Here is a 26,780-nt window from a genome sequence, read left to right as displayed (position 1 = left end):
AAATCGAGAATTGTGAAAAAAAATCGTGCAACAGATTACTGTAAATTGTAATAATATAAACATTAAACAGTTTTAATAAAAATTGAATATGTAATAGTACGATATTATATTTAAATTTACTGATTTTAAATTTTAAAGATGGGCAATATACTAATATACAACTGAAATAGTTGTTTAAATTTTAAAAATATTCAAACCACAGCAGCTATGACAAATTTCTAGTTGGCTACACTGATATTTTATCTTTTTTGTCAACTTTCAGCTGATTTGTCATCAACTCAAGATGTACCACGAAAGAAGTTTACTGCTATAGTGTACAGTACTGACTATATAGTGACAAAGTGCAATAAAGAAAATTGATATTTGTATTATTTTGTTATTATATTTTTTAGAAACAATCGTTTAAAATTATATTTCAAACTGTTTTGTCTATTATTGTTGTAAATCGCGTGACCAGCCGATGTTTTCATTGATTATGATTAATTATTGTATACCGTGCACTTGAAATACGTATTTTTAAATTTGTTGAGTACAACGAAATAAATAATAGCAACGATGTAGTTATGTAATTATCTATAACGAGTTAAGAGCTTTACCAAGTCGCAGTTGTTTTTTTTACGGATTGACATATTTGCTGTTACCATGGGGACAATAGCCACCGAAGAGTTTGATCTCATGAAGGATTCAAAATATCGAATGTAAGTAGGCTGCTTATCTGTAGTTGACTAACTCTATTGGTAGGTGTTACTTTTTTTTATTTTATTTAATCTGGAGTGTCGGTTGTATGAGTCATTTGGATTTTTATAAATGTGTACCTAGTATCTACCTTAATTTTGTTTGGTGTAAGCTGAGTCACTTAACATTTTCAGCAATTGCCAATCGATATTGTACAAATGACAATTTGTAATTTGTAGAGATGACTGAAACAGAATTTTGTTGGACCTTATAATTGTTTAAAATATAGTTGGTAGTCCATGAATTAAATACGGAATTGGGTATAATTTCCTGTTACCTGTGTTATTATTATTTTCAATGCATCTTTTAATCATACCTACCTTTATTTTACTGTTTTAATTACTTAGAACCTTAAGATGAAACAAAGTATCTGATAACTATTTATAATTTTGCAGAGGATACATACTATTTACAAGGTTATTTACTAGAATTATCTTAAAAATATAACAATGTAATTTTGGTAGACGTGTTGCCAAATATTTATATTTTTAGTAGAGGATAAAAATATTATTTATTAAGTATTTATCCCTGTATTTATTAATGTTAATCCATACAGCTAAGTATTGATGGATCTGACAATGCTGTTTTTTATTCATAATCTTATATTGTTATTAATTTTGGTAGGTACCTAGTTAATATCTTGTTAAATCGATATTATAAACGGAACTTCCTAAATGTTGTATAAACTTTGTATTTTTGCCTCTAGCAGGGTATTAGTTTAGGGAAATATTTTTAAAAAGAATAATCATTGTGGGGGGAGGAAGTAGGGGGGCATAAACATAAATTCAAAAAATTACATAATTATAAGTAGGGCTCAGATTTATATGCTCTAAAATTCTCAGAAATATGCATTATAAAATATTCATTTATGTTCTTGTTTTGTAGTACATAGAGTATATACTCTTTACAATAAAATATATGCAAAAAAAGTCTTTTATTTTCATTATATTTTTTATTTGTTTACATACATTTATATCATATTTAGGTATATGATTTATCTTTTGTAGTTTTTTCAACATATTGTCAATTAACAAATTCAATCTGATAAATTTATATTAAACATATTTTTAGTTAGTGTTAATATTAATATTTTAAGTTTTCATGGCCATTATTTTTCTTAATAACAGCTTGACATTTTTCTTGAATTGCTTTTCTGACGTTTCCTTGTATTTTGGAAATATTATTTTCAACATTTTCATCAAATTAATTGAATTGTTTAAAGATATATTTCTTTTCTAATAAAGTTATGCTACTGGGCAAAAAATGTAGTTGCGATTTCATACATTAAGTAAGATTACTAGCTAAATTTGGATTTTGAATTAAGTTTTGCTTAATTTGTATGGAAACCGTCTTGTTTTTGTCAAAGATATTTACAACGCTACAAAAATCTTGAAAATTATCAGAGTAATAAAAAGCAGCCTCTAACCAATTACCTCACCTAGTAATTATTTGTCAAATAACATGGACTATAAATATAATTATAAATACCTACGTTATTTTAATTAAAATAAGCAAAATATTACACATAATGTATTTGAAAACCGTATGTATGCAATAAAAATCTCAAAATACAGAAATATAAAAAATGAAACAATATTGACTATTTATTATCTATTGACTTTGATTCAAAATTGTAGCTTACCTAGCTATTTTTTGGATTGTTTGGGAAAAAAATGCAAGTAATATAAAAGTCAATATAGTTACAATATAGTTATTATAACTCATATTTTCCATCTCAAAATAATGTCATAATTTACAACCAAATAACCAAAATACATGTGTTTGATATAAACATAACATTTGATTAGTGAGAGAGGTTAATACTTCAATTAATACTTTCAGCAATAAAAAATTTTAAAATACAGTAAATAAAGGGAAGGGGAGCAGTGACCTCATGTGCCCTCCTCAAATACACCCCTGGGTATTACTGATTACTACTAAGTATCTCTAATAAATATTAAATTCCGATTTTACCATTTACCTATATTAAATCTTTTATGACGAATAATATTTTAGATCAAATTTTAATTGAATTTTATTTTATTATTTTCATAGCCAGGTACTTATTACATTTGTAGACTATGTTATATACCTACCTACTAGCATATTAAAATATCATCCATATGAATAATTATAATTTAAGTCTTAACACATTTTTACCTTTTAAAACTACAAACTACAAAATCTAATTAAATTTTAAGGTATGGTTTGCTATATTATGTCCCCCAATTATTGTAGCAAATGTTGAAAAAGTGAAAAACATTTTCGTTCCCATTACCTTGGTGTATAAATTTAAATTAAATTGTGGGTGGTCAAACCCCCTAAAATCAGTTCAAATTTTTAGCGCCACTTAAATTCAACCAAATAAGTATCAAACAAGAGATTTATTTCACAAAATGTAATAATATTGTATGTTGATGTGCACAATAGTTTTTTTAAAAGTAATGGAAAGTTTAGAGCTGAAAAGCCAAGTATCAACATGTTTACACATACATATTTTTAAGTACAACACTTTGACATATCCATGTTCACAATTTTTGAATTTCAATGTTATTTGATGACCAATCAGGAGTTTGAATAATTTCATGATCTTTGATGAATTATACACTAGACAGGACGTCATTCATTGTAGATGTTAAACACTCATTGTTCAAACTTTGTGGCTTACAGAAATTGTTTGTTCTGAACTTAGCAACCAAATGTGATTACTCAAATAACAATGAAACTTATCTCACTGATTATTCTTGTATTTTTTTATAGACACTAGAATACAAACCCAACAATATAATGTATAGATAAATATAAATCAATACCTTGATCTATACCTATATACTATAATAAGTATATACTAGTATACATGAAAATTCTAGTTTTTAAATTTTAATATTTGCGGGTCGTGGTATACAACAAAACAGTATCAATTTTAACTAGAACAATTGTTTTACTAAAATAAATTGTAATAATTATAAAATAATAATACTTTCCTACTTAACTAGGTATATAAATGTTATTTATTCATTTTAAATTAAAAATTGAAAATTGTCTTAAGTATTATTTCTTGATTGGTACTTATATTTATTGAAGCCAATATTAAAACAAGCAGCACCTAGTTCTAATGAATTATGATAATTATGTATCTAATTAATCAGATACATTAAATATACCTACTCGTTTTTCTCCATACATTGTATATCATATTATTTATGTACACGGGTTTTAAATTTTTAATATCTTATGTTATAGAGTTCCTGAATTAATATAATTCACAATTTATGAAACTCAGTTGTTGGGTCATTTTAATGTATCTAATTAATTGCAGACCTATTACAATAACTAGGTTAATATAATATAATATACAGAATAGGTACCGAAAAATCACTTAAAATAATACAACTGGTTGAAACATAACTGATTATATACCTATTTATTTACTAAAGGTAAATAAAGTGCATACATACATTAGTTAATGCATTAATTATACTAAATTATAACTGAAAACCTGTTGAAACCAGTTAATTGTAAACATTGAACAACATCATAATATACTTAATGATAATTATTATTTAATAAACATGTAAGTTTAGATTCCGAGTTGATTTTACAATAATTTGTGTTTTTTTTCTGTCAATCATCACTAACCTTATGCTTCATTAAAAATGCTTTGATTTATAACTTTAAGGTTAGTTTCTGGTGGCACATTGTATCTTGTTGATACAATGGTCTGAAAAGCAAAATACAAATATAGAAAAAAACAAGAATTTTCGTTCCAGTATTTGTCAAAATCAATTTTGTTATTTGGTGTAACTCTAAAATTAATAAGCATAGTTACTTGAAATTTTAATATTATCATTTTATATGTATGGTTTAATTTTCAAAATATTTTGACTCTTTTGGAGTCAATTATTTATTTATTTAGTTACTATTTTTTTTTTTTGTATAGATTGTATTAAGTTTTTTTATTTTTTTAAGATAAATAGACACAATTTATGTATAGATCATGTGTTGAAAAAATTTGGAAAACTATTTTGTTCCTCGTTTAAAATGTTTAATTTTTAAAACTAAAACTTAATAGTACGAGGTTCATCAGAAGTATTTGTTACTGAACTCAAAAAATCTATAAAAAATTAAGAGCACAATACTTATTTATAGAAATTTTAACGAAATATGATATTTAAACATATTTTTAAAATATTTTTTTGGGAACTTAAAACATTTGAGTGTATTATTATGTTTTATACTCACAATAGAGTTTTTAAATGCAATATTTCAGAAAAATGTATTGAATCTTCTGTCTTTCCAATAGAAAAATAAATTACTTTAATACCTGTATAAATATATTAAGGCTGGCAAACCATCTTCCCTTAGAATTGTTTTGATTATGTAATGATTTATTACTGAAGTCAAATTTAACACTATGACTTACTCAATGCCAAGGTACACTTGACACCTACTGTACAGCATAGTGATTATCTACTTTCCTTCTTTTTATAATTATTTGTTGCATAAATATAGAATATTATAAGGGAAAGGATACAAATATGTACAAGCTAATTATTACATTTTGTATAAAATGTGTATTACTATATTATGTTTAATACAAATGATCTGTTCCTAAGCTCGGGGAATATTTAATTTAGTAATACATTTTTTGATGTTGTATTACTGGTACTCCTACAACACCAACACATCTGAAGCTATCTTTGATTATTCATTAAATAATTCTCAATAATTAAATTTGTTATGTATTCACAATATGCTTTTAATTATATGTATGTTACATTTTTAATGATTTCGTTAATAGTTTACCAGGATTATCCCTAGACAGTTTTCAAAGATTAGGAGGGGCAAACCTATGAATCAAAATTTTAATCATTATTATTTTGCTGACAATAAGAGTAACTTTATACATTAAAAATTGTTATGATGGGGGGGGGGGAACAAATTCCCTTTCACCTCCCCCCACTCCGCCCATTAGGAACGCGCCTGTATTTAACCAATTGGCTTTTTATACATTTTGAATATGTAGCATAATGTATTACCCACATGCTTTGGGCAAAGTCAATTTCAGATTTCGGTATAAATCTAAATTATCTGGAATACTTATTACCATATATAAACTAATTTTTATTTTTGGTTACTATTAGAGCAATAAAATACTGTTCAGCTTGCATGTTTTTTTCTCGTGAATTTGATTAACAAATAAACTAAAATTGCATCAGTATCCCGCATATTTAAATATGCTATTTTTGTATATTTTAATAATTTTCCTATTAAAGTGCGAAGTTTGCAGATTGTTATCTTAAGTCATGTATTCAATATTATGCAGTTATATTATAGTCAATGTTGACACTGATATGGTTTTTTTTCAGCACTTTTATTGGAATTATTAAATTATTTTAAATAAATATCTAAAATATAAAACTAATGAATACAGTAAAATATCTACACAATTAATCAGTAACCTATATTTTTAATCTTCAACTTTGAGAGTGGTTTCTGGTCACAAATCAGATCCAATTGGTAATTTGTGGTTAAAAGTAAAAAAAATTGTGTTATTTTGCAAAATAATCTCAACAAATACAAACTCACAATTCCAATGAATATTTTGACAATTCGTATTTTTGTTAATTTGTAGAAACTTGAAACCGGTCTGCACCATCTATATTATTATTTAATCAATGCCATTTTTAAAATATTTAGATTAATATTACATAATATAATAATAATTACTTTATAATATAAGTGATTTATTTTTGACAAAGATTAAGTCAACCTACTATATTAAAAATAAAATATCCTTAAAATTATAGACTAACCAATAGTCTCCCATCGTTTTTTCATTGTATACAATGATTTATAATTTATTATTTACATTGAATTAAAATTTAACACATCCATTACTGCGACCTAGTCAATGACGAGCTACACTCAACTTGCTAAACAGGGGGGAAACTTCCTCGATTTTTTAGTTTAATTTCCAAAAAAATATGATTACTTAATAATTAACCACCAATTAGTTATATTTAGACAATTGCGTTTTGATGCTTACTTCGGAAAGCCCTAGTGTTTAACTGGTCCATTATTGGTTGATTGGGTCTATAATAATAACTTTTTGTTTACTCTCTCAAAAACAAAATTATAGTCATTAAGCCCCTCTACATAGAATTATTCTATTAAATGGTGATTCCATGGGTGATTTTATTAATAACTGATTTTTTTTAGTGTTTTTCTATAGGTGTATTTCAACGGGTCATAAAAAAAAATGAAAATGATTTATTTTTTGACCTTCTATGTTTTAATTTTAATTACATATTCCTACAATGTTATTGTAAGGTAATTTTTTTTTTTTATATTTTAGGTTTTAGTTTAATTATTATTGATCAATGATAAATAAAACATTTCGGATAAGTGTTTTGTATTACTACTATAGTCTATAGTTCTGAACTACAATAGATTGTATTAAAATATTTTATTAATTGTTGTGGCCTTATAATATAAGTATTTAAGGAGGTACTCGTGGCAGCAGAGGAGTAGTATTATTAAAATAGAGTCTCCTCTGCTGTCGGTTAAACAGGAAAAAAAAGAAAGTAGGTACCCCTAATACAGAAATAATGTTTTTTTTTCATTGATATATCATGGTATTTTTGTATTATATAGTCCATGAAACAAAATGTGAAAATTTATTAGGCTAATCTAAATAATTTGGTATTGAACATTAATTTTAACTGAAAAATAATCATAAAATAATGGCATATTTTAATATTAGATTTTGTGTAGAATGAGAAAGGTATTAATTTTATTTAATCTTTTATGCGGTTTTTACACATAATATTGAATATCACTATTTTAGACAATTAAAAACCAAAATTTTATAATATCTACATCAGTCAACTAGTAATTTGATAAATCTTATCTTGGATTGTTAATTCCTCAATTGTTTTATTACATCAAACTCTAAAAAGTAAGAGAGCTTTACAAGCTTATTAATGGTTACAAACTATATAACTTTGTTCAAATTTATAATTATTCTCCTAGTCAATTTAATAATGTTTTATTACAAAATGGTATTTGGGATAAAAATAAAATATATTACTTTGGAGGTTGTACTGGAATGTATTGTTTTCAACTTACTATCACATAACAGCAAATTTAGTCCCCAGAAGAATCCATTTAACAATGTTTTTTGTAATATTAAAGTGAATCAATTTATCATAAAATTTAAGGGTATTTGAGTACTAAGTATACTATATTTTGGTCCCATCCGGGTAAGTATGCTAATTTAATTTTGAAATTTCCAAGTTTGGACATTTTAAAATTTTGGTTTTTGGTTGTTTTACCTTTAATTTTGTTAGTTAGACATAGAGCTAATAAAATATGGTATTTATTTTTTTACAATACCATATTTTACTGTATAGAACAGTGCAAAAAGTACCTTAAACTATTAAAAATTGAACAAAGGTTAATCTATTGTGTATTAATAATCAATTTTAAAATGCCTTAATTATTTCAGAAAACATTTTATAAACAACTATAATAATATAAGAATTATTTTAAAGTGATTAATATTACCATTAATCCTGATATACCTAATGACTAGAAATAATTTTAGTTTAAAACAATGTTGTTACAATTTATAGTAAATTATATTCTTAAATATCAAATTAATTTTCTAATAGTATAAACTATTATTTTTTTTAAATATTTAACCAATATACAATAATTATATAGCATGTGTATAATAATTAATAGTATAACACTTCTTATAATATTATATTATACCACTGTACAATACAAACTCACATCTCTAGAACTTATATCTATTGTACCCTAATAGATATCGGTAAAATGGTTCCTTCTAAATGAAAATTATCTATGTTATGTATAAGTAAGAAATTTGCAAGTAATACATTTCCTTAACAATTATATTTGTCTTCTTAACATGGTTAATTTTCTTATGACCAGAAAATTGTTTTAAATCAATACTTTTGTAAATACAATATAGCAATAATTCAGCCTTGAATTTTATTTTTCCCATGTAACTACTGGATGTTGTCAATCTAATTGAATGGCCCTATAATATTGTTATTCATAGTTTTTTACTTAGTATTATTAGTATTATTATTATGTTTTGAATAATATTTCAGTAAAATTGTTTAAGCGTTGTTGTCTGAAATATGCCATCATTTTCAAGGCTGAACTAATAATTATTTTCATTATTGCAATTGTTCTTGAACTGAAACTAATAACATTAATAAAATAGTTAAAAAATTGGGTATATCATTTAATGATCTTTAATATACTCATTCATTTAGTTATTTTTTTATTTTGCAGGTATGTTAATGCTGTTGATAAAGCATTGAAGAGTTTTGAATATACTAGTGAATGGGCAGATTTAATATCTGCCTTAGGAAAATTAAATAAGGTAAAGTATTGAATTACACATCCAAACATATATTATAATGATATTCATGTTGGCTGGCATTGATATATATCATAATGTCTATAATATAATATTGCCAGCTATTCAAAAATATATTGGGCACATAGATATTAATATCTATATTATATGCAGGCAGTGCATAACTGCCATAGAAGGCCCAGGGCAATAATATAAGGCGCATAAAAAAAAAAAATATTTAAAAAACAACATACCTGTTAAAAAATTGAATCCCCTTCAAAGTTTTACAACTTTTGCCATCTTTGGGCATTTGCACCATTAGCCTTCGGCGTCCCCCCTTACAGGTAGTGCAGTGCCTTACAGTGTTTGTCTAGGTCAATATTTTTTTACCAACTTTGAATTTCTAAAATATATTAGGTCTTTTGTGGTCCAGATGAATTAAAATCAAATGTTGTCTGAATTACTGATCATTTTTAAAGGTACTTAATGAAAACATATACAAAAAAAAAAATGAATTTTATAATATTGTATAATGTATTGAGGTGTTCAAAAGGTGTCAAGTTAATTTACCTTAGTTATAAATAAGTGAAAAAATTGTTATTTTTTTTTAAATAATGCTCTCAAATTTTAAGTAGAAAACATTTTAAATAGTAGCACTCTGTTTTTCATGAAGAAGCAATTTTCTTACTTAGTTATAATTCAAAAAATATATAATCGTAGATACTTTAAATTTTGCAGTTCATGTTTATTTTATAATTTTCTATACTTGATGAAATGTTAAAAATATTTTGACTCATTTTGAGCCGCTTACAAACATTTTCAATTCTTAATTATTTTAATTTTTTTAAATTATTCTTGGGTACTTGAAACTTTTAGAGAAGATAAATTATTATATTTTATACACAAAGCCATTTTCAAATGCAATTTTTTCGACAAAAATGTATTTAACTTACTTTAATCACAATAATATCATAAAATATACTTAGTAATAATTTAGGCTGACCTCCTTCACTCCAAATCGTTTTATATCATTGAATTCAAATTTAACAATCCATTACAGTGGCTACCTCTTGACACCTAATGTACAGGCAGTGCATTACCCATTTACTCGTTTTTTCCATTTTTCATTACCAAGAAAATAGAAAAGTATTATTTCATTATTACATGGTCTTAAGTACAGAAAATTAGTTTTTAATATTATAATAAATTATATTTTTTTTTAATAAGTATTGCTCTTGAGAACTACTTGCTCATTTAAATTTGAATAAAAAAAAAAAATTCATTTGTATGCATTTAAAAAATTATTAATTTATATCCATAATACATGTTTTTAAATACATGCCTATCTAGTATGTTACTTAGTATCTATATGAATATCTATATCTATGTAACTAATATCCAAACAGTCTATCCGTCACGTTTTTTCATTATCATGGTAATTGGTGACTACATGCTTTTTTGATTTTATCATTGTTAAAATTAAATATATTTTTCACTATTACCTATTTGTGTTTTTTTGTACTATTTTACTAGTATTTATAGTTGAGTCACTCAACTCTACTATTATTATAGAATTAATATTTGAACATAATATTCCATTTACTATACAATTATAAAATATTATATTGCACAATATTTTATTCAACATAATTTATTGGTAATATTTAATTTAATTTATATATACTCTTAAATTGTGTACAGAAGCAATAAAATTAGCATACTCATATACTAGGATTTTCCCTACTTTTTTATTTCTATTTCAAACTTATATTAAGTTTGTTAAATAAATTATATTTTTCAGTCTTATTCCAATTCATAACATTTTTTTACATTTTTATATTTATCTTTTTATACCGCACATATATTTTTTGCATGGTAAAAAAAACTCCTGCCAAAGATAATCATACCTACTAACTCCTGATTTGATGTGGATATTTTTAGATATTACATTTGGTGCCACGCCTAACCAGAAATCAATAATAATATTGTTTATTTAAAGGAATTAGGGTATAGCTACGTATTACTTTAGTGACTATTATTGACATTAAAATAGTAAAATAGTGTTACATATGTTTTGTACTTGTTGGTAAATATTTACATATCACAAATAATGAAATCATATTTTAATTTGATTAATTATTTCCGGAGTTATTTCTGAAGGGACCTTACAGTAGTAATAAAGTTAAAGGTCAATATAAGAAATATAACTTTTTTGAACTATAAAAAATCAGTTAGGTAATTTAAATAGCTGTGTTTATGCCAAAAAAATTTGAAATGCCATTTTGTATTATTGTTATACAACAAAATATAATATATATATATTTACTTTTTATGAGTTATTTATGTTCTATATTTTATTGTTATACAGGTGCTACTAAGTTATACAAGATATCCAGTAATACCGCGAGGTATAAAAATCAGTAAACGTCTAGCACAATGTATGCATCATGCTCTTCCTTCTGGGGTTCACTTGAAAGCTCTTGAAACATATGACATTATATTCAAGTGTATGGGAACTAATCGTTTAAGCCAAGACCTTTTTATTTATAGTGCAGGTTTGTCAAAAAAAAAAAAAAAACTGAATAAGTAAACAAAATATTAAGTTATCATAAATAATTATATTTTTGCAATTGTAGGTATAATATTTGAATATTATATTTTATAATAAAAATTGTCTTTAGGTTTATTTCCTGTAATGGGTTATGCTGCTATGAATGTTAGACCAGATCTTTTAAATATTTATGAAAATCATTTTGTACCCTTGGGAGAGAGATTAATACCAGGTTTAAATGGTTTTCTGAGCGGAGTATTACTTGGCTTGGAAGAAGGTTCTGATTTTTTTGACAGGTAAATCTTATAATTAATATTAAATATTAAAATGTACAACTTAACAATGTATTTTATTCTAGGACAAATCGTTTATTAGACAATGTATGTGCGGGTGTTGGTGCTCCGATATTTTTTAGTCACCTATGGGAATGCTTAGCTAATAATTTAGCAGTACGACTTCCTGCTATTTTGTATATACTGTCACGGTTTGATCGAAAATTATTGATAGAAAATCAGAGTCACATAATGGGTACTAACGTTGATACGATGGTTACTGCCATATGTGCATGTGTACAAGATTCTATGGTTTTGGTTCAAAGAAGTGGCTTAGATTTATTACAAGTTGGATTCCCTATGCATAGCACACAACTATCCAAAAGTGATATGATTCGTCTTATCACAGCATCTTTAGTAACCATACTTCGTAGAGATATGTCACTGAATAGGTATTACATTTTGATATATTTATAGTTTGGAATCTTTGACCCATATGGATTTAATTTATTTTTAGGCGTTTGTATGCTTGGCTCCTTGGTAATGAAGTTAATTTAACTTTATTAAGTTCAGACCACCCATTAGTAAAATTAAGAAAAGCAAGAGAATTAACAACAGTCAAATATTTTGAAATGTATTCCAGAGACTTACTTGTACAGGTATTATTTTTTTAAATGGTTTTGATTATTATTTTTAATTAATAATTATTTAATATTTGTTTTTTTAGGCTATAAAAATTAAACTTCATGAAGCAACTGGTTGTAAGCCACATGACTTACGCCCATATAGACTTCTTGTATCTTTATTAGATAAAACTGAAATTGGTCCTGTAATTCTAGATGATATTTTGTATGAAGTTTTTAGACTTCTTTATTTATGCTGTCAAAAAGACAACAAAATTGATAAATCATCTGAATTGATAAAATCAGCAAATTTATTATTTAGTTCCTTGGAGCCTAAATATTTATGGGAATATACAGGTATTATGTTTTCCAATGCGTGTCAATCACTGACCAGGATAGATCCATGTGGAGAAACATCTAGCGTAGTTAAAGCTGTTGGCAGTGGCGACTTAAGCCTTGTTGAAATATGTTCTCTGACAGATTTCCTGTTGGATGCTATTTCATTTGAAACTTTTACTGAAACTCCTAGTGAACATTTACTTGAATTATTCATTCACATTGCAAGTACATTAACAGATAACTGTGATATGTTGACTTCAGATCAAGCAAGCACATCATTAATGTTGTTCTTAAAAATACTGTCTAAAGTTCAACCAACATTAATACCACAGACAGATTTAGGATACAGCTCATTGGATCAAACTACTGAGCTGCCAAAAAAAGCTACTGAGCCCGGAAAAATTGTCCAATTAAATGTGGATACACCTAAAATAAGTGGTGTGAAAAGAGCTCAGTCCCCAAAACTCAGAACCATATCTGACACTTCAAGTGTTCAATCTGATTCAACAATTATAGCTGATAACCCATCAATTGATTTACATTCAGATACAACTAGTGGGGTATTTGATGGCGATTCTTTGAATTCAGCTATTTTGATGCAAAATTGTAACCAAAAAGAACAACAGAGCATTTATAAATCTTGTATTAAACAATATGAAAAGTTTTTTGTAACCTTTGTTTATGGCGTACGAGCAAATATTGGTGAAACCAAAGGATTATCAGTTTTGATGGATGCCCTAAAAGTAAAATCACCGCAAGCAACTGCTGAAGATCGAGCTAGAAATTTAGAAGAACTTTTAAAAACTGTGCTTAACTTACAAAAACAAACATTTGATGAAAATTATGAATATGAAGGTCCTGATGAAATATCCCCTATGACCATCCTCAACAATAAACGCAGTGCTGGTCTTGAATGGACAAAACCTGTTATGTTAGCTTGTAGAGTATTAGTAGACATATCAACATTTCAAGCAATTCCATTGTCTGATTCAATGGCATCATTAGTATCTTCAATTGATATAAAAGACTTAAATAATGATGTTCTACCGGAATGGTTGAAATTAATTATTGTATGCTGTTGTTGGTTGGGAAATACTGCCCCTTCTCTACAACTTGTTACTATTGGAACATTAGTGGATATAGTTGCACTCTGTCGAAGCTCACAGTTGCATAGTAAATCAAACGAATCAAGGAATGGTGTTGTGTCACTAGTCCTGTTACCACTATTGAAACCTTTTCAATTATATTATATTGAATACCATACAAATGTTTTTCATGTGAGTTTTCATTAATTTATTATTATTTCCAATAATACTATTATAATTATCTTTTTTTTTTAGGTTATTGCACATTGGCTTTGGTTTCATCTGGCTAATCCTTTATATCAAGTTCGATGTGTTGAACTACTTTATTTGTTGCAGAGCTCTTTACATTCAAGTGATATTGTGGAAAATTGTATTGGTATGTAGAATATGTTTAAGTTTTAAAAGTATCTATATAGCTTAACTGCATTAATATCATGGTATGCAGGAGAAGAATTAACATCAAGAAAAACTTCTGAATTTCATAAGTTAAATGCATTCAGAAAATTTTCACTTTTATGGCATGTAGGCCGAGAACTTGCCGCAAATTCTCAAAATGTTGGTGACATGTTTTACAAGTAAGCCACTAATATTAATTGTTATTATTTCTATATTTAAATTATCCATAGATAAATATTTTATACAGTTGATATAGTTTTTAGTTGAATAAATATAGATTTGATTTAGTTATAATAAATAACAATTCAAAACTTTAAAATATAAACAAAATATTATGTAGATTATTTTCAACAGGCAATTTTATATCTGTACATTTATGATTTTGTTAGTAATTTTGTTTTTGTTTTCATAGGTCAATGTTAAAAACATTAGATAATTTAGAACTTGGGGAAAGAAATGCAATAAAAGTAGAAGCAGAAGGATGGCTTCTACACTCTTTATTAAGAGGCGATATCAGCAGATTAATAGATCCTCTTATACTATTACTACTTGATCCATGTACTTCAAGATTAAGTGTTCTCCATGCCAAAGTTAGTCCTACACAAAATAATGACGCACATGATTATTCTGAAACTTCTTTAAATGATCCATCTGCCAAAATTTATGCTATTAGTTCAGTTGATGGAAATGTAATGTATCATGTAGCAGATAAGTGTAAACAAGCTCCAAAAATTGCCCCTAGCCGTAGTAAACGTGTATTTGCTATTACAACATTAGCTGAACAAGATTCTTCAAACCTTTTTAGCCGTTATGTTACTGTAAAAAAATGTCAAATGATGACTCGATATGAACCATCATTAGCAGAAATGTCTGAATCTCATCATAAAAACATGTCTTTACTTCAAAATATTTCTGTTTTTGTCAATCCATTTTCTGTTGATCCTAACGTTACGAATAATAATGAATTTGATGAAGATTATTCCGAAGAAAAAAAAGAAAGTTCTCAATACTCCATGGATATGTTGAATAAAATTAAACGTTTCAAATCAAATGTACAAAACACAGTACGTCGTTCACCAAAGAGAAAACCAGAAAGTAAACATATTCAAAAATCTGTACAAAGAACAGGATCCTATTCATCCCTTGATTCTATAAAAACAAACCCAGTTATGAATTCTACAACAATGATGTCATCAATTGATTTGTTACACTTGTCATCCATATCAGACACAATATTTGCTCGAGTTACTGATGGTGAGACATACCGTAACAATATACGAACATCTGCATCTGCAACTGATATGAACGGCCATTTTACAGAAAACGAAATTGATTTAGTTCGAAGCTATTCATTTTGTGGAAATGAACAAATCAAAATTGATACAGATGAGTCAACACCCGCTGATGAATATTTTGACCCTTCAAAGTCTGAAGAAACGTCAGTTGTACGAGAAGTTCTTAATAGTGTGTTAGATGCTGTAATAGATGAAACAGTTGTGCCTTTAAATGATGAAGAAGATGATGATGATTTGACTGAAGTATCTGAATCAATCAAAGAAGATGTTTCCATAGCTCCACCTGAGTATAACATAGATGGTAATGTAAGAAATATACACTCTCATCTACTGTTATATTGTGGAGTATATGATGTCCAACGAACATTATATGCTTTCTGTACATTAACAAACATGTTAAAAACAAATGCCCGTGCACTGTTATGCGCTGCTGCTACTACTTCTGTTCCTGTAAAATCTCAGATACTAAAGTTACTTTCTAGACACAGGAAATCAATGTTTGGTAGAGGATTTCATGGAGAAATTGATATGACTGGAATACCATATAATCGAGGCAGTAGCATGTATTTAGAATTACTCATATCCATATGTCTTTATTATATACGGAGTTACTATCCCAATTTAGGACAATCTAAAATTACACAAGAGGATATTGCTGGTAACCGTCAAGTACAAATGTCCAGTGTAGAACTGCTAAGTCTTATTTGTTGGGAATTAAGCGGTATCGTGAGAGATAGTGGACGAGGTTTAGCATGTTATTTAGCTGAATTACTTGCGAGATGCAAAGCACAAAAAGTTGCATTGCACTGTTTGTTAAGTAGTGTACTTGAAAATTCTGGTCCTGAATCTAAAGCTACCAGTTTCACTGCAGAAATATTGTCCTTTAATAATCATGATCCAACTGACCAGGGATCTGTTGAAGGTAGAATGAATCGTGAGTCTGAAGCATTCCAAGCTCTATTATTGAGACTATTGCTATCACTAATCATATTGGAACACGAAGTTGATAATAGCCGCCATCGTGGTAACAATGCGGTAAATGATTCCTATGCAGATTTAGCTACTGATAATGTAGAAGGAACTGATGTTCGTTACTTATCTGGCAGACCAATTCCTTTGCAACCAATGTTTGTTACTGCCTTAGTTGCAGCCTTACATCCATCTGCTCGAATGAGACATTCCCATATTAACTGGACATCACTTGTCACATCTTCATTACCATATCTTGGACCAGCCTTGGTGAATGTTGTTTCTGTGACTGTGCGGCAATTATGTGCGAATATTGAAACACTAGCAGAAGTTTATGCTGACAACACCAAAAATGTTAATTTGAGGTAATAATTTTATGTCAATAAATTGACTGGTTTCTTTTTTTATTATTCTCAATTATATAACTGATAACAATAAATGCATTTATTTTAGATTACCAGCCGATTATGCAATAACACAATTGGAAGCTCTTACCGTTTTATGTCATTTTTGCCTCCTTGATACTGGTCAACCATTTAACCATCCTTTAGATCATAATTCTACGGCAAATTCAAATACTCCAGCTCAGCTATTCAATAATCTTGTTCATGTCTTTATTCCATCTCCTCTTTTAGCTGTGAGTAATATACAATTTAATTTTCTTTTTTAGTATTTAATATTAATACATTTTTATTATTCTCAAAGCTCCAAGATCAATCATCTAATGATGAAACTGAACCACAGTTAGGAGCAAGAAGATCTTTATTAGCAATTTTGCCGAGAATTGTTGCAAGTGTTTCATTATTATGGAAAGCACTTTGTACTGGAAAACAAAGGTATACCTACCGTCTTTAAGTAATATTATTACTTATTAGTTCTATAATAATTTAAAATAAATTTATTACAGTGAAAATAATGTTGCTGGATGTCCAAGGTTAGTTAAAGGCCAACTTTTAGATTTATTAAGTCCTATAGCAGAACACCATGGCAATAGCTTTCTAACAGCTTTTTCAATTGTATGGAAAGAGAGACGATCGCGTGCATCTGTATTATCTACAACTGTAAGACAATTAATTTATTTAAGAAAAAAACTACAAACCATTATTTTCAAAACAATATTTATGTACAAGCTTATATTGTGATTAATATTCTAGCAACAAATAAAAATTATAATACAACACAATTTTTTTTTTAGATTGTACCTGAAGCCACAGAAATGCAACAAGTATTAGTACAATTATTGAGTTCTATAAAGTCCATGCCATTGGATTCATTAATACAAACTATTCACCAAGTTGTCAAACAACCATCATTAAGTCAAGTAATTACAATTTTGACTTGACTAATTTATACATAGTTATTAATAATATTTGTATTATGTTTTCAGGCTGGCCAACAAGATACACAAATTAGTATTGAAGTGAGTGTATTGGAATTATTTGTTCATTACGTACAGCTTGCTCCTGGTCATTACTTAGCAGAAACATGGCAATCACTTCTTGGATTACTCAAAGAAGGGATAACATTATCACCTCCTTCACAGTTTATGTTATTATCAGTATTAAGTCAGTTTGTACATAGAGCTCCTGCACCATTAGCTGATCGTAAAGATCAAAAAGATCTCCAAGATATAACAGCTAAGGTAAATACACAAGTACAGTAAATATTAACCTGTTTTTTAAGAACTTGTTAAGAACATCTAACACTTTAGTTATAACATTAGTAGTTCATACAAATTAGACAATTTTTTTAATTAATTTAGGAACATTCTAAGACTGCAGTAAAAATTGATTCAAATAATTTGAGAACACTAATATTATTTTAAAATGAAACTCATTGTAAAAATAATATTTAATGATGAAATATCTTTTATCATTGTTTTTAGATGGTTGAAAGCTGTTCTCAAATAGCAGGAGCTTGTTTGGAACAGAGTTCATGGCTAAGGAGAAATGTCTCTGTAAGAGAAGATGAATTATCTGCAGCAAATTCAATTACCGAAAAAGATATAGAAAAAGGTAAAAATTAATTATTTATTATCAACAGGTTTTTAATTGTGAGCAGAGAATGAATCTATTGATTTTACAACTATTGTTTTTTTTTGTGCTTGTGTAAACAATAAGAAGTAAAAAAAATAACCTAAGGTTTTCTATTTTAGTGGTTGTTTCCGATAACAAATTGGGTTTAGTTAGTTTTTTTGAAATTTCAAAATTGAAATCTCCCGGTAGTTTTGAAAGTGCTGAGAAAAACTAAAAAAAAATTACGAAAAAACGTGAATTTTTATGCAAAATCAAATAACAGTGTTATGTTTGAAATTTCAATTTTTTTTCTATAAATGTGTAAACTATTTTGAGTTATAAATTCATGAAAAAATTTCTTTTTTCTATATATTTGAAATTTTTAAAATTGCAAACCTTATATTAAGTTCTTTTTTTGACGAAAAAAAAAGTTTACTGGAGAGTTATTTTATAGGTATTTGAAGTTTGAATTCTTACAAAATTTGATATTCACCAGTAAATTAAAAATTTTCTTATATTGTTGTAATACAGAAATAATTAACCCTCGAATACTTCAAATTTTCACCAAATAAATAAAGCTTTTTTAATTATCAATAAAAAAATTTCTCTGGGCCAAAAATATTGAAAATTTAATATAAGATTCTTTAAAAGTTGTTATAATAGCAGTTTAAAATTATTAAAGATCTCTAGATACACATTTTTTTTTATAAGCATTTAATGTTCAAATATTGACAAAATTCATCAGATGAATTGATTGATTGAATTTAAATTTAACATATCCACTGTAGTGACGCACTCGAAACCTACTGTACATCAGAGCAGTATCCACCTTTTTTCTTTGTAAATCATTTATAAAGTTTTTAAAATATAGAATTTAATACAGAACATAATATTTTTTAGTTGGAAGTGGTAGTGGAAGCAATGCTCAGTACAGTATACCAGCCCAAAATGTACTAGCCCAACTTCTTGCACCCTTGTTAGACATTACATTTGGTAATCAAGAAAAAGAAAGAGTATGTACAATACTCACAATGATCATGTATAATGTAACGCCTTATTTGAAAAACCATACGTAAGTGCTCATTAGATTTAAAATAATGTTTTAATCAATATTTCAAATTTTTAATTTGTATTATGTTTATGAAAAATGTAGTAATAAAAATATGCCAAGTTTTCATGCCTGTTCTCAAATCCTGGCTAGCATCAGTACGTATCAATATACACGAAAGGCTTGGAAGAAAGATGCTATGGAACTTTTACTTGATCCAACACTATTCCAAATGGAAGATCGCAGTATTCAGTATTGGAAAATTATAATTGATAATTTAATGTCTCAAGACACAACTACTTTTAGGGATTTTATGGGTATATTTTTATTTTTCGTGATTATCTATTAACTGTTAATATTATTTTTTCACGTGTGCTTATATTTCTAGGTCGAATTAATATGAACCAAGCAAACACCTTAAATTTATTTTCAAATAGAGAACAAGAGTGTGAGCAGAGAGCCCAATTATTAAAAAGACTTGCATTTGTTTTATTATGTAGTGAAAAAGACCAATTTCATAAACATGTTCCTGAAATTCAAGGTTAAATTTAAAAAAAAAATGTTTCTATTCAAAAGATTTTTTAAATTATTTTTCTTGTTTATTAAATAGAAAGACTAGTTGACACTCTTCGTATGCCTCAATCAGGACCTGGTATTCACGCCCAAGTGTTCCTATGCTTCAGGGTTTTACTCTTACGTATGTCTGGTCACCACATAACTTCTATGTGGCCAATTATAGTTAGTGAAATGGTTCAAGTTATGATTCATATTGAACATAATTTAAGTGCGGATTCAGAAGAGTTCAGGTATGTAATAAGATTATTAATATTAAGTATTATTTGATGGTACAAACTGTAATCTTTACTTTTCCGACTAAACAAATATACTGTTTTTCTGGGGCGTATGGCTGATCTTCCATTTTTGGCTTATGGCAGGCGAAATACCAGGTATGTTTTATGTATGCTTATTGCCAGTTTGTTGTGTGCTTTTAACATTTTTGTATATTAACATAGTTCTAATAATAATTTTGAAATCTATTACCAAGGTTAAGTCAATGTCGCTGCTTGAAGGTGTCTTGGGTTAAATCTCTAACTGATATTCTTCTTTATTTCTCATTTTTAGTAAAAGTATTTAAAATAAAATAAAAACTAATAATGCTAATGATTAAAAAAAAATTAATCAGTGTTTCTTTTTTTCCATTCTTCCAAAATATTTCCAATTCTCTATTTCCTTGCTCGTTATTATAGTAGTGAAGAAATTAATATGGCTGATACCACTCTTAAATCAAATTCATCTTCAAGACGAAGAAAAAAATGGAATCATCGAAACAAGTATAGCTTGCAACCTGAGAAACAGAGTTCATCAAACTCTAGAAAATCTACTGTCATTGCCAATCATACAATTGAAAAGTAAGTTCTTCTAATGGTGAACAAAACATCAACTGGGGAAAAAGAACACTTTTTAGTTTTTATGTGCATACTTAACAATGTTCACAGGTTATATTTGAAAAAAAAAAAAAAACCTCATAAAAATTATATTTTTATTAATTGCCTTTAACAATATTCAATATTGACTTGACCTTGATCAATAATTTTAGTTTGGTGTGTGGAAGTATGAAATTTTTTAGCTGTATTAATTGCCTGTAGAATATTATTTAATACGTTGGAGTTTATTTTTAAAATAATTTGAGTAAAAATTGAAAGATTTTAATACTGAACTGTAGAATAGTTAGTAGGTTAGAAATTATATCTTATAATTTAAAATATAATACTTTTTTTTTAGTTTGGTAATTACTAATTACTAATCAGTATTTACATGTATTACTCATATTAGTAATCATGCTTATAGTTTTATATTTTATAAATATATTATAATTGATTCTTCATCTTTTTGTGTCCGATTGGAATTGCCAATAATTACATTATGTAATGAAATAGATAATAAATATATACAAAATATATAAGCATAGTAAATAATATTAATGGTCGGAAACTTTGTCAAATCTTATATTATAGCCAATATCGTTCACTTGTACTAGGTCTTCCTTAGTACACTTCCGTTGTGTTTATGATAAAAATGAGTAAATGTTCATCCGTTTGTTGTTCACAGCATTCACACTTATCATCTTCCTTATTTTATCTTTTATTTTATTTTCCTCATTTTACGGTGTTCATTCTTATTCTTGCAACCCTAGTTCTCAATATAGTAATGATTTTCCTTATGTCTCTCTGTAGGTCTTTACCAGATGGTAGGTGTTGGTTAGATTGTACGGAGTCATCTAATCCCGCTTCAATTTTCCATCTTTCTAATTTCGCTTTTTTTGGAAGATCTTTTAGCTTCATACTTAAAAATTGAGTATCTTTCATCTTTTAACTATATATATTTTTTTAGATCTGTAGTTACACTCCTACTTTCAGATAGGGCAATTTCTGATTGTCAATATATTTTATTTATAGGTGTTGGTCAAAGGCATCCTATTATATAGCTTGACAGGGATCATTAAATGTCACATTCACATGTTTAACATGTTTTGACTTATCCACACTGAGCACCTCCTGCTGATAAACATAAATGCCAGACCGTTGTTCTTATTGTGTGTGGCCATGCTCCCCATTGAGTACCTGACAGTTTCTTCGGTAGATTGTTCCTGGGACAGATTTTCATTTTTATTTTAGTACAACGTTCCTTAAATGTTAGTGTCCTATCTAATGTTACTCCAAGGTGAACTGGGTAGTCCAGTGTAGGGTAGTGTATAACTCACCCATTTTATGTAAATTTGTTTCTTAGAATTTCTCTATTCCTTTGGTGAAAACAGCATACTTGTGTCTTGCGATTTGATTTTAGCTGACGATTGGTATAACATTTGTTCATGGATTCTAGGGTTCTCATTAATTTATCTTGTACTTTCCCAAAAGATATTTGGGAATATATCTGGGATGCAATTGCCAGATTGATTTAAACAACTGATTTAAATTGCATATTGTCAATAAACAAAATTATGTTAGTTATGATTTAGATATGTATGATACATGATAATAAGTTAAATAAGCATTGAATTATTTTTATACTTTAACTTAAACCATTGGTTTCCAACCTTAAATGAGCTATAATTGTGTAATAATGTATATATAATGAGTCTATAACTGTAATTTCAACTTCTCTTGACCTTTAAAAAATTAATTATAATTGTAAACATAATTCTCATTTGTCAACACTAAATATTAATTAACTAATTTACTATAAAATATTAAAAAATATGAACGAAATAGAAATTGCACTTACAAGTTACAAGTATACCAATTATTTATAGTATTCATAACAATTTATTGTGTCCTTGATTATTTCTGTTATTGAATTATTATTAGAAAAATGTGTATATTTTTTTTAATTATGATGAATCATGCTGAAATAATATATGAATTATGCAATTGCAAGCCACTATAAAAAACATCTGTATCCCAACGTTGAGAACTACTGAACCAAACAATAGAAAATCTTAAAAATCTAATTAAGAAAAAACACAAAGATTTACTACTTATTGTTATTTACTATTAATTGTATTTATCATTTAAATGTATAGAAATCATATAAACAAATTTTAATATTTTTTACATGGGTCATAGTTTAAAATTAAATAAAGTTAGAAAAGTATTTCAATATTAGTAATTATTTAATTAAAAATAAAATATCAATCTATTTTAAATAATATAATCACTATCAAAATTTGCGAAAAAAAAGTTTCTTTTACTTTTTCATTTAATGAAAAAGTACTTACATTTATTGCAAAAATTATGAATTGTATTACTAGTTAATAAGTTATATTGTATGGATGTATGCTTTTAGTTATAGCAGTTAGCATAGTGCATGATGTCAACCATTTCATAGAGCTTTATTGATTTTTGTTTATCAAAACTAGAAGCATGAATATAAATATCACTAATTAATTATTAAAGTTCATAATGCTTAAGTGCATACATCATATATATTGTATTATATATATTAATTAAGCATGTAAAGCATACCTTGGAAATATAACAACATTTTACCTAGGCCCCCATTGATACACAAAATGTTCCAAAATTAATATCATTAATGATATACAAATTTGTTTTAATAGTCATGGTTTTTTTAATTTAGTTTGATTATCATTTTATCTGTAACTGATTTTGGGTACCTACTAATACATTAATTTTTTAGTGTCAAGAAATGTTTTTTTGTTTATAGAAACTGGTTTCAGACATTCTTTAAAAAACAATACTTCTATTTTGATTTTTAAACATAAAAACAACTTAATAAATAAACATTTAATTTATAATTGTACAGTTTAAAATACAAATTTCTCTTAAATATCTTCATTTCAGCTTATGAAATTGATGTTTTACATTTGTAGATTCAGTATAAAATGTACGTATGTATACATTTTATGCTGCTTTTAACTAATAAATTATAAAATTTCAACATTTAATTTTTCATCTACACATAGGAAAGTCTAATAATTTAATATATTCTTACAATGTAAATAATTCTATTAAATTACTCTGTACATAAGATGAGGTGCAGCAATATATAAACATGATCTTCGTAGTATTATTTAATTTACATAATATTGAAGCACAACATTTTTATTAAATTAATAAATAATAATATAATCTTTTACATGATATTTACTCACAAAATATATAAATTATACATCAATAAAATAGTGATATTTTTAATGTCCAATCGCTACACTCAGAATCTAAAAATACTGTTTCTAACTTCTAGTGTATTTAGTGCTTAAAACACATTATTTAGGTACAATAGGTATAAATACTATACATAATTTATATGTACTGATACATTTTAAGGTTGATTAATTATAAACTGAATAGTGTATATTAATATATATTTGTCGATAACAGTCATTGAAATTATTAATTGGTATTTTAAATAATTTAAGTTGAATAACTATTGCTTTATTATAATATTTTTTGGTTAATTTAAACAGAAAATCAAAAAGTTTGTTTCTTAGTTTCTAATCAATTTATAAAATAGAAATTGGTAATGGTTCATTTTTGAAAATATTTTAAAACAATCAGCAATGCATGTTGTAAAGTTTATGCAGAAACAGTACCTAGTTATATGCAATATGATAGGTGGATTTATATTTAATTTATAAATTTACATATTATATTATAGGTAATAAGTAAAAACTCATAAAGTTGGATAGGTATTTTAGGATTTTGAGTTTTAAGGAGTTTAAATATTACTCAACAAAATAATTAATAATAATAATTATAATAAAAAATTTTTTAGTCATCTATGCCATAATTATATAGTAGCAATTAATTTAAATTCTGTGTTTCATAAATTTCAGTTCACACATACGACTGCTTTCGGGACTTGATTGGACATGGGTAGTTAACAGCAACAATGGTCTTAATGCTAGCAGTAATCCACAGTGGTTGCAACTTCAACTAGCCGCAGTTAAACTTCTTAGTGTTGCCATTCAACTTCCTGCTGATATTCTACCTCAATTTCAAATGTAAATTGAATTCATGTTATTTGATTACAAACTATGTGCTTAATACAAATCAATTTTTTTTAGGTACAAGTGGGCTTTTGTTGGACGACCTGAACTATCACAAAACGAACAGAACCCAGTAGAATTTGTCCCCCATGTTTTAAGGATAGCCAAGATAATGGAATCAAAAGTAATTTTATTATATTTTAAGATTATAATATAACATCAACATGGATATATTATTCACATATAAAAATGAACATATTTAATAATTGTATTAAATTATATTTTTTTAGTATGGGAGTCCAATAGAAACATACCCAGATACCTTGTTGCCAACTGGTTCAACAGCTCGCTCATTGCAAGACCTTCATCCATTTTTTTCTGCTCTAAGCACTGGCGAGCCACACCCATCCCTAGACAGTTCCATTAGTCAACTAGAGCAAGAGCTTGAGTTGGATTTCCTAGAGCCGATACCGTCCAGATAGGCTGATGTTAGTCTGCCTGAATTCACCGTACCTACGACAAGCTGTGATGTTGTACATGTAAATAAAATTAAATTATTATAAAAAAAATTAATATTGTTATTTTTGCAATGATCGTTTTAATGTGAAAAAATATTATTATTATTATTATTATTATTATGGTTTTTCTGATTGTTAAAGTTTTGTTTCTTTTTTTATTTAATTTGGTGATACGATCATTCCGTTCTAATTAGTAAGAGGACACACATTTTAAAACTGCAAACTCCTAACATTGTAATTTTCTTTTTGCAACTACTTAAGTACATTTATTGTAGCAAAAACAAAAAAAAAAACACTTGCTTTGAGCACATCAAACATTAACTTATTAAATTCTATGTTACCTGTTATCGTTGTTAAGTTTGTCGTGTTATAGAACCTCGAGCAATATTGTATGTATAATGATGCAATATAATATTATTAAGTTGGTATAATTAATTAATATTCTAATTTAATATCATTCAATAGTCATATTCTTCATAAATAGGCTTAATTATTTTATTTGTCATGTACATTGTAAAAGTAATTTTATTTTTTAACTAAAAATCCATGAATGTATTCCTTAAGACACCTACCTTAGGTATTTTAACATTAATCAGTTGAATTTGATTATGAAAATTGTGAAATGGTGATTTTCTAGTACAATTTTTCATTCATCATTTTCTTTTTCCTATCTTATAGAAAAATTGATGATTTTGATATAGTATTAAAAAAAGTCGACGCATTAAAAAGTATATAAATATTTTTTTACTTTTTTATTTTTATTTATTTTATGTTATACATGTTCCAATATCATTCTCTATCTTAAATTTTGTCATAATGTTTGCTATCAAAGTAGTTCTTACCAAGTGGCAAGTGCAATGGCACCTCCAGAAATATAAACAAAGAAGGGGCAAAGTCAAAAATCTCTGATAACAGCGTATACTATTTTTTTGCTTCTATGAGTGATGAAATGGTTGATATCAGCTTAAATAGCTTGGGGTTCATGCCCCCAGCACCCTTCTGTGGGCCCCCATGGCCCATTGGACTG

General features: G+C 26.9%; 1 protein-coding gene across 6 annotated transcripts; it reads left to right on the top strand.

The window, feature by feature from the left end:
* The first annotated feature begins 284 nt into the window (after positions 1 to 284).
* Positions 285 to 26,110, top strand: LOC111027229 (protein dopey-1 homolog). Of its 6 annotated transcripts, none has more exons than XM_022305504.1 (25): positions 285 to 698; positions 9,067 to 9,157; positions 11,502 to 11,688; positions 11,815 to 11,980; positions 12,043 to 12,408; positions 12,474 to 12,615; positions 12,684 to 14,195; positions 14,259 to 14,379; positions 14,449 to 14,578; positions 14,812 to 17,028; positions 17,117 to 17,300; positions 17,369 to 17,499; positions 17,571 to 17,724; positions 17,859 to 17,984; positions 18,051 to 18,305; positions 18,549 to 18,678; positions 19,579 to 19,750; positions 19,832 to 20,043; positions 20,115 to 20,267; positions 20,337 to 20,532; positions 20,662 to 20,673; positions 20,977 to 21,135; positions 25,083 to 25,250; positions 25,314 to 25,419; positions 25,526 to 26,110. In XM_022305504.1, exons 1-25 carry the CDS (start codon positions 643 to 645, stop codon positions 25,715 to 25,717), a joined length of 7,338 nt encoding a protein of 2,445 aa, XP_022161196.1. In that variant the 5' UTR covers positions 285 to 642; the 3' UTR covers positions 25,718 to 26,110. The 6 variants fall into 6 exon arrangements, with proteins under 6 accessions (XP_022161196.1, XP_022161195.1, XP_022161198.1 ...); XM_022305503.1 differs by having other exon boundaries at positions 20,974 to 21,135; XM_022305506.1 differs by lacking the exon at positions 20,662 to 20,673.
* The last annotated feature ends 670 nt before the right edge of the window (positions 26,111 to 26,780 follow it).

This window comes from Myzus persicae, unplaced genomic scaffold, assembly GCF_001856785.1.
Source record: "Myzus persicae strain clone G006 unplaced genomic scaffold, MPER_G0061.0, whole genome shotgun sequence".
Lineage (NCBI taxonomy): Eukaryota > Metazoa > Arthropoda > Insecta > Hemiptera > Aphididae > Myzus > Myzus persicae.
The sequence above is the reverse complement of the archived record's forward strand: the minus strand, read 5'-3'. Positions and strand labels throughout refer to the sequence as shown.